Source organism: Odontesthes bonariensis, chromosome 1 (genome assembly GCF_027942865.1).
Source record: "Odontesthes bonariensis isolate fOdoBon6 chromosome 1, fOdoBon6.hap1, whole genome shotgun sequence".
NCBI lineage: Eukaryota > Metazoa > Chordata > Actinopteri > Atheriniformes > Atherinopsidae > Odontesthes > Odontesthes bonariensis.
The window spans coordinates 47,605,715-47,619,648 of record NC_134506.1 but is presented as its reverse complement, the minus strand read 5'-3'; the positions used below and the strand labels follow the sequence as shown (position 1 = coordinate 47,619,648).

The 13,934-nt window shown below is 43.6% G+C and overlaps 1 protein-coding gene across 1 annotated transcript in view; it reads right to left on the bottom strand.

The window, feature by feature from the left end:
* gpatch1 (G patch domain containing 1) overlaps positions 1-13,722 on the bottom strand; it is a 40,194-nt gene extending 26,472 nt beyond the window's left edge. The window contains exons 1-3 of the mRNA XM_075468846.1: positions 13,614-13,722; positions 5,280-5,411; positions 2,301-2,386 (exon numbers count right to left, since the gene is read on the bottom strand). Of these exons, the coding sequence (XP_075324961.1) occupies positions 2,301-2,386; positions 5,280-5,411; positions 13,614-13,683 (288 nt within the window). The 5' untranslated portion in view covers positions 13,684-13,722. The remainder of the gene's footprint in view (positions 1-2,300; positions 2,387-5,279; positions 5,412-13,613) is intronic.
* Positions 13,723-13,934: the final 212 nt, after the last annotated feature.

Below are 13,934 nucleotides of genomic sequence, written 5' to 3'. Positions count from 1 at the left end.
CAGCACCCCGATTACGACCCACGGGCCACTTCAGCACCCCGATTACAACCCACGGGCCACTTCAGCACCCCGATTACAGCCCACGGGCCACTTCCGCACCCCGATCAGACCCACGGACCACTTCAGCACCCCGATTACAGCCCACGGGCCACTTCCGCACCCCGATCAGACCCACGGGCCACTTCAGCACCCCGATTACGACCCACGGGCCACTTCAGCACCCCGATTCCGACCCACGGGCCACTTCAGCACCCCGATTCCGACCCACGGGCCACTTCAGCACCCCGATTACAGCCCACGGGCCACTTCCGCACCCCGATCAGACCCACGGACCACTTCAGTACCCCGATTACAGCCCACGGGCCACTTCAGCACCCCGATTACAACCCACGGGCCACTTCAGCACCCCGATTACAGCCCACGGGCCACTTCAGCACCCCGATTACGACCCACGGGCCACTTCCGCACCCCGATCAGACCCACGGACCACTTCAGCACCCCGATTCCGACCCACGGGCCACTTCAGCACCCCGATCAGACCCACGGGCCACTTCAGCACCCCGATCAGACCCACGGGCCACTTCAGCACCCCGATCAGACCCACGGGCCACTTCCGCACCCCGATCAGACCCACGGGCCACTTCCGCACCCCGATCAGACCCACGGGCCACTTCCGCACCCCGATCAGACCCACGGGCCACTTCCGCACCCCGATCAGACCCACGGGCCACTTCCGCACCCCGATCAGACCCACGGACCACTTCAGCACCCCGATCAGACCCACGGGCCACTTCCGCACCCCGATCAGACCCACGGGCCACTTCCGCACCCCGATCAGACCCACGGGCCACTTCCGCACCCCGATCAGACCCACGGACCACTTCAGCACCCCGATTCCGACCCACGGGCCACTTCAGCACCCCGATTACGACCCACGGGCCACTTCAGTACCCCGATTACGACCCACGGGCCACTTCAGCACGCCGATTACGACCCACGGGCCACTTCCGCACCCCGATCAGACCCACGGGCCACTTCCGCACCCCGATCAGACCCACGGGCCACTTCCGCACCCCGATCAGACCCACGGGCCACTTCAGCACCCCGATCAGACCCACGGGCCACTTCAGTACCCCGATTACAGCCCACGGGCCACTTCAGCACCCCGATCAGACCCACGGGCCACTTCAGCACCCCGATTACAGCCCACGGGCCACTTCAGCACCCCGATCAGACCCACGGACCACTTCAGTACCCCGATTACAGCCCACGGGCCACTTCAGCACCCCGATCAGACCCACGGGCCACTTCAGCACCCCGATTACAACCCACGGGCCACTTCAGCACCCCGATTACAGCCCACGGGCCACTTCAGTACCCCGATCAGACCCACGGGCCACTTCCGCACCCCGATCAGACCCACGGGCCACTTCAGCACCCCGATCAGACCCACGGGCCACTTCAGCACCCCGATTACAACCCACGGGCCACTTCAGCACCCCGATTACAGCCCACGGGCCACTTCCGCACCCCGATCAGACCCACGGGCCACTTCCGCACCCCGATCAGACCCACGGGCCACTTCAGCACCCCGATTACAGCCCACGGGCCACTTCAGTACCCCGATTACAGCCCACGGGCCACTTCAGTACCCCGATTACAACCCACGGGCCACTTCCGCACCCCGATCCGACCCACGGGCCACTTCCGCACCCCGATCAGACCCACGGGCCACTTCCGCACCCCGATCAGACCCACGGGCCACTTCCGCACCCCGATCAGACCCACGGGCCACTTCCGCACCCCGATCAGACCCACGGGCCACTTCCGCACCCCGATCAGACCCACGGGCCACTTCCGCACCCCGATCAGACCCACGGGCCACTTCAGCACCCCGATTCCGACCCACGGGCCACTTCCGCACCCCGATCAGACCCACGGGCCACTTCAGCACCCCGATCAGACCCACGGGCCACTTCAGCACCCCGATCAGACCCACGGGCCACTTCAGCACCCCGATTCCGACCCACGGGCCACTTCAGCACCCCGATTACAACCCACGGGCCACTTCCGCACCCCGATCAGACCCACGGGCCACTTCCGCACCCCGATCAGACCCACGGGCCACTTCAGCACCCCGATCAGACCCACGGGCCACTTCAGCACCCCGATCAGACCCACGGGCCACTTCAGCACCCCGATCAGACCCACGGGCCACTTCCGTCCTCCAGCTGTTGGTCTCAAACCAAACAAAGATCTCAGAAAGCTTCAGAGGTCGACTGTCCCGCTCCTCCTCTCACCTCTTCGTCCATGAAATCCTCTGGTCTGACATGATGCTTCTCAGCTTTCTGCTGCCGCGATGAGACGAAGGTCGATGGGCTCCAGCCTGAAGTCACAGAAGCCAAGGATGAGAAATGTACACGTGGTTCAAGATGAAATGAAACAAACTACACGCAATCTGATCCAGTACTAGAGACTAAAGTAAGAAACCTCAGCTCTGAGCATCAGTGAGTCAGAATGAAGAGATGCTGAAGTTTGATCAACTTCACTGATGAATAAAAACTGTAGCCCCTTTCACACTGCCGAATAACCCGCGTTTAATCCGCGAATTTAGCGTGTCCGCTGTTGCGTTCACACTGCCGACCCGGGCTGCCGCGTCAACTCGACTCGCCTTTCGACCGGCGTCGGACCCTAGTCTTTTTGTCGAGCCGAGTTTGGTGTGAACGCAATCGACCCGGGTCGGACGTGGGCGTGGCGTGAGGAGTTTAAAAGACAGAATGGACAGCTGATTCAGAATGAACAGCTGATTCAGAACAACAGCTGATTCAGAACAACAGTGACAGGTGAGGACAAGTTTTACTCTGTTTTACGGTGCGTTCACACCAGACGCGATTACATACAAAGTCAATGCAAAGACGTGATTAGACGCGGATTCGAGCCGGCGGCGCGATGAGGAGCGGTGAGGCGGTGCGGTGAGGCGGTGGCCGCCGCGCAAGTGAAAATATGCGATCCACGCGAGTTAAAAAAAATCCAACTTTGGCGAAATTATTCGCGCCAGACAGCCTATCAGCGTTGAGATTCTGGACGACAGTGACGTGGAGACAGATGGACAGGCGCTCCGCAGCTGAAATGGAGTCGTGTCTGTGGCATGCAGATGGGACTCCAGATGGAAATTAGCTTCTAAGCTACAATCTGGTGCAGGTCATCTCTTTACTTTGTAATTAATGTACTTTGCACATGGTCCCTGACTAAATAAAATAAAAAAATTAAATCATCGCCTTCTCCAGGAGCTCCGTCTGTATGACGGCCGCCTCCAGCGGCACCCCAGGCCCACCAGGACCCAGCCCGACGACCCGCTCGGGAGGACCGGCGCCGCGATCTCTCGGCAGGACACCAACCACAGGCGCCCCGCAGCTGAAACGGAGCCGCGGCCCAGCTGCGGAGCGCCTGCAGCCGGCGTCCCGCCGAGAGATCACGGCACCGATCCTCCCGTGGCGGCCGCTTCCAGCGGTGTTTCGGGCTCGCCGGGACCCAGTTTGGTGGCCTGCTCGGGAGGACCGGTGCCGTGATCTCTCGGCGGGACGCCGGCTGCAGGCGCTCCGCAGCTGGGCCGCGGCTCCGTTTCAGCTGCGGGGCGCCTGTGGTTGGTGTCCTGCCGAGAGATCGCGGCGCCGGTCCTCCCGAGCGGGTCGTCGGCCTGGGTCCTGGTGGGCCTGGGGTGCCGCTGGAGGCGGCCGTCATCCAGACGGAGCTCATGGAGAAGGCGGTGAAATTGTCCGAGCTGAATCCACCACCGGATGATGTCACTGACGGCGTGTGCGTTTCAGACGAATCTCGGACTGCCACAGCAGATAAAAGGACGCGATGGTACTTATATCAGCCATGGATAGCCCCTTGAGCTACTCGTTTTTTACTCACGCGATTGAGGCGATTGAATTTAATTTACACCTGCGGCAACGATCGCGCGAGTAAGGCGGTGCGAATATTCGCACCGCGTTTGGTGTGAACGCACCGTTAGCCTACATCAAGTTCGAGACATTTTTGAAGATGGCCAACTGGGGAGACAAGGAGGTCCGCGAGCTCCTCAGCCTCCGAGCAGAGGACGTTATTTACCGCCACATTTCGGGGACTATAGTGCTCTTGTATTCTCCGCATATGTTCTTCGGCGGCATCCCACGTTGTGACCATCCACACCCCGTAAAATAACATCTCCATGAACTGCATCTACAATTGCAAAAACAAGTCCTGAAGGTGTATTTAACCCTACCTCCGACGCATGGGTTGTGCCTACGTCATTGTGCACGCCCAGCATTTTATGTGTTTCGTGTGACGCTCTGCCACTAGGCCACGCCCCCTGAACTCGGCTTCAGGCGACACGGGTCACCCTGACACGCCAAGCGTTCACATTGCTCGACGCGGGTCGAAGGTGCAATTTGGACCCGCTAAGGTAGCGGGTCGCAGTGTGAAAGGGGCTTCTGACACCCCTTCGGTGGACACTCTCCCTGATCAGGCAATCAGCGGGGTCACATGGCTCTGAAAGGATCGGATTATTGGCTAAATTACAACCAGACTGAGTTATTCAGTGCATGTAGACACCTTAATCTGACTAAGAACTGGATCGGATCAGATTATTGGCTAAATTACAATCAGACTGAGTTATTAAGTGCATGTAGACACCTTAATCTGACTAAGAACTGGATCGGATGGGATTCAGACCCCGAGATAACTGGGCTGAAAGTCACTCTAAACCTGCTTGTAGACGCTGAAGCACGTGGTGAATCAGACTTTGCGTTCTGCGCATGCTCCAGATGTTTTCCCGGGGTCGTGACCCGGAAGTCAAAGGAGACGATATTCCTGTTGTTGTCGCCGTCAGAAAGAAACAAACAACGCGATGGAGAATGCTCCGTTGGGCATCGAGTTTGTGCAACAAGCAGCTCATCAGTTGTTTGTTGTTGTTGTTGGTGGTGAAGAGGTCAACAGGAAGTGGCTCTATTAGCAACAGCTGGAATGGGTACAGCGCCACCTATCATACCGGGGTATGACACGCTTTGTGCCTCTGATCCCATTCATTCACCGCCATATATCCAAGGAGAATTACCCTCGCTCAACTCAGTCTGATTGTGATTTAGCCAATAATCCGATCCTTTCAGAGCCATGTGACCCCACTGAGTGAGACCTCCTGTTGCCACCTCCTGCACATGCTGACGGCTTAAATTCATGATGAACATTATATTTCCCGTCTTCAGATGATGCAGATGGTGAACATGAGCGACTCTGACCTTCTTTCGATCCGACGGTGTTAAAGTAACCGGCAGAGAAGCCTCCAGTGAACGCCCCGTGGAACCTGGCGCGTCCCTTCTCATCGGTCACCGTCTGCTCGTGCAGCGGGATGGGCTTCCTCAGCGGCTCGTCTGCAAACACAACAACAAAACATAAAACACATATCAACAAACATCAACAAAACATAAACACACATCAACAAACATCAACAAAACATCAACTCACATCAACAAACAACAAAACATCAACACACATATCAACAAAACATCAACAAAACATCAACTCACATCAACAAACATCAAGAAAACATAAACACACATCAACAAACAACAAAACAACTCACATCAACAAACAACAAAACATCAACTCACATCAACAAAACATAAACACACAACAAACATCAAGAAAACATAAACACACATCAACAAACAACAAAACATCAACACATATCAACAAAACATCAACTCACATCAACAAAACATCAACACACATCAACACACATCAACAAAACAACACACATCAACAAAACATCAACACACATCAACAAAACATCAACTCACATCAACACACATCAACAAAACATCAACTCACATCAACACACATCAACAAAACAACACACATCAACAAAACAACTCACATCAACAAACAACAAAACAACTCACATCAACAAACAACAAAACATCAACTCACATCAACAAAACATAAACACACAACAAACATCAACAAAACATAAACACACATCAACAAACAACAAAACATCAACACATATCAACAAAACATCAACTCACATCAACAAAACATCAACACACATCAAAAAAACATCAACTCACATCAACTCACATCAACAAACAACAAAACATCAACACACATCAACAAACAACAAAACATCAACACACATCAACAAACAACAAAACATCAACTCACATCAACACACATCAACAAAACAACACACATCAACAAAACAACTCACATCAACAAACAACAAAACAACTCACATCAACAAACAACAAAACATCAACTCACATCAACAAAACATAAACACACAACAAACATCAACAAAACATCAACACACATCAAAAAAACATCAACTCACATCAACTCACATCAACAAACAACAAAACATCAACACACATCAACAAACAACAAAACATCAACACACATCAACAAACAACAAAACATCAACTCACATCAACAAAACATCAACACACATCAACAAAACATCAACAAACAACAAAACATCAACACACATCAACAAAACATCAACAACAAAACATCAACAAACAACAAAACATCAACTCACATCAACAAAACATCAACACACATCAACAAAACATCAACTCACATCAACAAAACATCAACACACATCAACAAAACATCAACTCACATCAACAAAACATCAACACACATCAACAAAACATCAACACACATCAACAAAACATCAACAACAAAACATCAACTCACATCAACAAAACATCAACACACATCAACAAAACATCAACTCACATCAACAAAACATCAACACACATCAACAAAACATCAACTCACATCAACAAAACATCAACACACATCAACAAAACATCAACACACATCAACAAAACATCAACAACAAAACATCAACAAACAACAAAACATCAACTCACATCAACAAAACATCAACACACATCAACAAAACATCAACTCACATCAACAAAACATCAACTCACATCAACAAAACATCAACTCACATCAACAAAACATCAACACACATCAACAAAACATCAACTCACATCAACACACATCAACAAAACAACACACATCAACAAAACAACTCACATCAACAAACAACAAAACAACTCACATCAACAAACAACAAAACATCAACTCACATCAACAAAACATAAACACACAACAAACATCAAGAAAACATAAACACACATCAACAAACAACAAAACATCAACACATATCAACAAAACATCAACTCACATCAACAAAACATCAACACACATCAACAAAACATCAACTCACATCAACACACATCAACAAAACAACACACATCAACAAAACAACTCACATCAACAAACAACAAAACATCAACACACATCAACAAAACATCAACTCACATCAACAAACAACAAAACATCAACTCACATCAACAAACAACAAAACATCAACTCACATCAACAAACAACAAAACATCAACACACATCAACAAACAACAAAACATCAACTCACATCAACAAACAACAAAACATCAACTCACATCAACAAACAACAAAACATCAACTCACATCAACAAACAACAAAACATCAACTCACATCAACAAACAACAAAACATCAACACACATCAACAAACAACAAAACATCAACACACATTAACAAACAACAAAACATCAACTCACATCAACACACATCAACAAAACATCAACTCACATCAACACACATCAACAAAACAACACACATCAACAAAACAACTCACATCAACAAACAACAAAACAACTCACATCAACAAACAACAAAACATCAACTCACATCAACAAAACATAAACACACAACAAACATCAACAAAACATAAACACACATCAACAAACAACAAAACATCAACACATATCAACAAAACATCAACTCACATCAACAAAACATCAACACACATCAAAAAAACATCAACTCACATCAACTCACATCAACAAACAACAAAACATCAACACACATCAACAAACAACAAAACATCAACACACATCAACAAACAACAAAACATCAACTCACATCAACACACATCAACAAAACAACACACATCAACAAAACAACTCACATCAACAAACAACAAAACAACTCACATCAACAAACAACAAAACATCAACTCACATCAACAAAACATAAACACACAACAAACATCAACAAAACATCAACACACATCAAAAAAACATCAACTCACATCAACTCACATCAACAAACAACAAAACATCAACACACATCAACAAACAACAAAACATCAACACACATCAACAAACAACAAAACATCAACTCACATCAACAAAACATCAACACACATCAACAAAACATCAACAAACAACAAAACATCAACACACATCAACAAAACATCAACAACAAAACATCAACAAACAACAAAACATCAACTCACATCAACAAAACATCAACACACATCAACAAAACATCAACACACATCAACAAAACATCAACTCACATCAACAAAACATCAACACACATCAACAAAACATCAACACACATCAACAAAACAACAACAAAACATCAACTCACATCAACAAAACATCAACACACATCAACAAAACATCAACTCACATCAACAAAACATCAACACACATCAACAAAACATCAACTCACATCAACAAAACATCAACACACATCAACAAAACATCAACACACATCAACAAAACATCAACAACAAAACATCAACAAACAACAAAACATCAACTCACATCAACAAAACATCAACACACATCAACAAAACATCAACTCACATCAACAAAACATCAACTCACATCAACAAAACATCAACTCACATCAACAAAACATCAACACACATCAACAAAACATCAACTCACATCAACACACATCAACAAAACAACACACATCAACAAAACAACTCACATCAACAAACAACAAAACAACTCACATCAACAAACAACAAAACATCAACTCACATCAACAAAACATAAACACACAACAAACATCAAGAAAACATAAACACACATCAACAAACAACAAAACATCAACACATATCAACAAAACATCAACTCACATCAACAAAACATCAACACACATCAACAAAACATCAACTCACATCAACACACATCAACAAAACAACACACATCAACAAAACAACTCACATCAACAAACAACAAAACATCAACACACATCAACAAAACATCAACTCACATCAACAAACAACAAAACATCAACTCACATCAACAAACAACAAAACATCAACTCACATCAACAAACAACAAAACATCAACACACATCAACAAACAACAAAACATCAACTCACATCAACAAACAACAAAACATCAACTCACATCAACAAACAACAAAACATCAACTCACATCAACAAACAACAAAACATCAACTCACATCAACAAACAACAAAACATCAACACACATCAACAAACAACAAAACATCAACACACATTAACAAACAACAAAACATCAACTCACATCAACAAACAACAAAACATCAACAAACAACAAAACATCAACTCACATCAACAAAACATCAACACACATCAACAAAACATCAACAACAAAACATCAACAAACAACAAAACATCAACTCACATCAACAAAACATCAACACACATCAACAAAACATCAACAACAAAACATCAACAAACAACAAAACATCAACTCACATCAACAAAACATCAACTCACATCAACAAAACATCAACACACATCAACAAAACATCAACTCACATCAACAAAACATCAACACACATCAACAAAACATCAACTCACATCAACAAAACATCAACACACATCAACAAACATCAACAAACAACAAAACATCAACTCACATCAACAAAACATCAACACACATCAACAAAACATCAACTCACATCAACAAAACATCAACACACATCAACAAAACAACACACAACAAACATCAACTCACATCAACAAAACATCAACTCACATCAACAAAACATCAACTCACATCAACAAAACATCAACTCACATCAACAAAACAACACACAACAAACATCAACAAACAACAAAACATCAACTCACATCAACACACATCAACTCACATCAACAAAACATCAACACACATCAACACACATCAACAAAACATCAACACACATCAACAAAACATCAACTCACATCAACACACATCAACAAAACACACATCAACAAACAACAAAACATCAACACACATCAACAAAACATCAACTCACATCAACAAACAACAAAACATCAACTCACATCAACAAACAACAAAACATCAACTCACATCAACAAACAACAAAACATCAACTCACATCAACAAACAACAAAACATCAACACACATCAACAAACAACAAAACATCAACACACATCAACAAACAACAAAACATCAACACACATTAACAAACAACAAAACATCAACTCACATCAACAAACAACAAAACATCAACAAACAACAAAACATCAACTCACATCAACAAAACATCAACTCACATCAACAAAACATCAACAAACAACAAAACATCAACTCACATCAACAAAACATCAACACACATCAACAAAACATCAACAACAAAACATCAACAAACAACAAAACATCAACTCACATCAACAAAACATCAACACACATCAACAAAACATCAACTCACATCAACAAAACATCAACACACATCAACAAAACATCAACTCACATCAACAAAACATCAACACACATCAACAAAACATCAACACACATCAACAAACATCAACAAACAACAAAACATCAACTCACATCAACAAAACATCAACACACATCAACAAAACATCAACTCACATCAACAAAACATCAACACACATCAACAAAACAACACACAACAAACATCAACTCACATCAACAAAACATCAACTCACATCAACAAAACATCAACTCACATCAACAAAACATCAACTCACATCAACAAAACAACACACAACAAACATCAACAAACAACAAAACATCAACTCACATCAACACACATCAACTCACATCAACAAAACATCAACACACATCAACAAAACATCAACACACATCAACAAAACATCAACACACATCAACAAAACATCAACTCACATCAACAAAACATCAACACACATCAACAAAACATCAACACACATCAACAAAACATCAACTCACATCAACACACATCAACAAAACATCAACTCACATCAACACACATCAACAAAACATCAACACACATCAACAAACAACAAAACAACTCACATCAACAAACAACAAAACATCAACACACATCAACAAAACATCAACACAACATCAACAAAACATAAACACACATCAACAAAACATCAACTCACATCAACACACATCAACAAAACATCAACACACATCAACAAACAACAAAACATCAACACACATCAACAAAACATCAACACACATCAACAAAACATCAACACACATCAACAAAACATCAACTCACATCAACACACATCAACAAAACATCAACACACATCAACAAACAACAAAACAACTCACATCAACAAACAACAAAACATCAACACACATCAACAAAACAACACACAACACAACATCAATACACATCAACAAACATCAACAAAACATCAACACACATCAACAAAACATCAACAAACAACAAAACATCAACACACATCAACTCACATCAACAAAACATCAACTCACATCAACACACATCAACAACACATCAACAAACAACAAAACATCAACACACATCAACACACATCAACACACATCAACAAACATCAACAAAACATCAACTCACATCAACACACATCAACAAAACATCAACACACATCAACAAAACATCAACTCACATCAACAAACAACAAAACATCAACTCACATCAACAAACAACAAAACATCAACACACATCAACAAACAACCAAAAAACATCAACACATATCAACAAACATCAACACAACATCAACAAAACATAAACACATATCAACAAAACAACACACAACAAACATCAACTCACATCAACACGCATCAAAAAACATCAACACACAACAAAACATCAACACACATCAATACTCATCAACACACATCAACAAAACATCAACACACATCAACAAACCATCAACACACATCAACAAACCATCAACACACATCAACACACATCAACAAAACATCAACACACATCAACAAACAACAAACCATCAACACACATCAACACACATCAACAAAACATCAACACACATCAACAAACAACAAAACATCAACACACATCAACAAACATCAACAAAACATCAACTCACATCAACACACATCAACAAAACATCAACACACATCAACAAAACATCAACTCACATCAACAAACAACAAAACATCAACTCACATCAACAAACAACAAAACATCAACACATATCAACAAACATCAACACAACATCAACAAAACATAAACACATATCAACAAAACAACACACAACAAACATCAACTCACATCAACACGCATCAAAAAACATCAACACACAACAAAACATCAACACAACATCAACACACATCAACAAACATCAACAAAACATCAACACACATCAATACTCATCAACAAACCATCAACACACATCAACAAAACATCAACACACATCAACAAAACATCAACACACATAGACAAAACATCAACACACATCAACAAAACATCAACACACATCAACAAACCATCAACACACATAGACAAAACATCAACACACATCAACAAAACATCAACACACATCAACAAAACATCAACACACATAGACAAAACATCAACACAACATCAACACACATCAACAAACATCAACAAAACATCAACACACATCAATACTCATCAACAAACCATCAACACACATCAACAAAACATCAACACACATCAACAAACAACAAAAAATCAACACACATCAACAAAACATCAACACACATAGACAAAACATCAACACACATAGACAAAACATCAACACACATCAACAAAACATCAACACACATAGACAAAACATCACAGGTTTATCCAGCACTCACAGGAGTGTTGAATTACTTTGTTCAACTGAACATGGTTCCCTGAATGATCCAGGGTCAACAATCAGCAGGTTGGCAGAAGCTGCAGTAAATGAGCAGCCTTCCTCTCTGTTTCACATTAAAAATCAACTTTAAACAGGGTGGCAGCTGCTCATAATGTGGCCTGTCTGGGCTACTTAACTCTCATTAAGATAATGCAGCTCTTTTCACTCCTGTGTCACCACCAGACAAACGTTCACAACAAATCGGCTCAGAAAGATTCAAGATTCAAGAAGCTCTATTCATCCCGAGGGTAAATTGCTGTGCAACAGTTATGGTACAAGAGAGAAAGTCTCCTCATTTCTCCTCATAAACACCGATACCGAAGAATAAATGTAGCCCGATGAGACACCGATCTCCTCATGTTTTGGCACATATGTCAACCATCAATCCTCTTTGTCTGTATGTTCAAACTGTCTGATGGAAGACGTTAAATCGGCTGTTTTTTAAATGGAGTCTTGCTCTCCGAGGAGCGACCTGACAGTTAGCTTAGCCCCCCTGCGCTGCCCCGCTGGAAACCCCGCAGTTCGTTTCTCTCCGCGATAAACTGACAGAAAGTGGAGCAGTGAAGCGGAGCCGCCATTAAAGTTCACACGGTTAACTCTACCTTCCTCCAGAGGCTCCAACGGAACGCCGTAAGTCACAAAATCCTCCTCGCTATCACTATCTGACGCCATCTTTTTTTACAACAACTATGGTATTTGCAAAGGGACAAACTTCACGGAGGAAGGAGAGGCGTTGTTTAAATAAAACAAGGGGAACAAAAAGAGAAAGTGCGACATCTAGCGGTGGAATAATGTAGCTGCTCAGCCCTCAGAGGGAAGATAGATAGATAGATAGATAGATAGATAGATAGATAGATAGATAGATAGATAGATAGATAGATAGATAAGTACTTTATTCATCCCAATGTGGGAAATTATAGTGT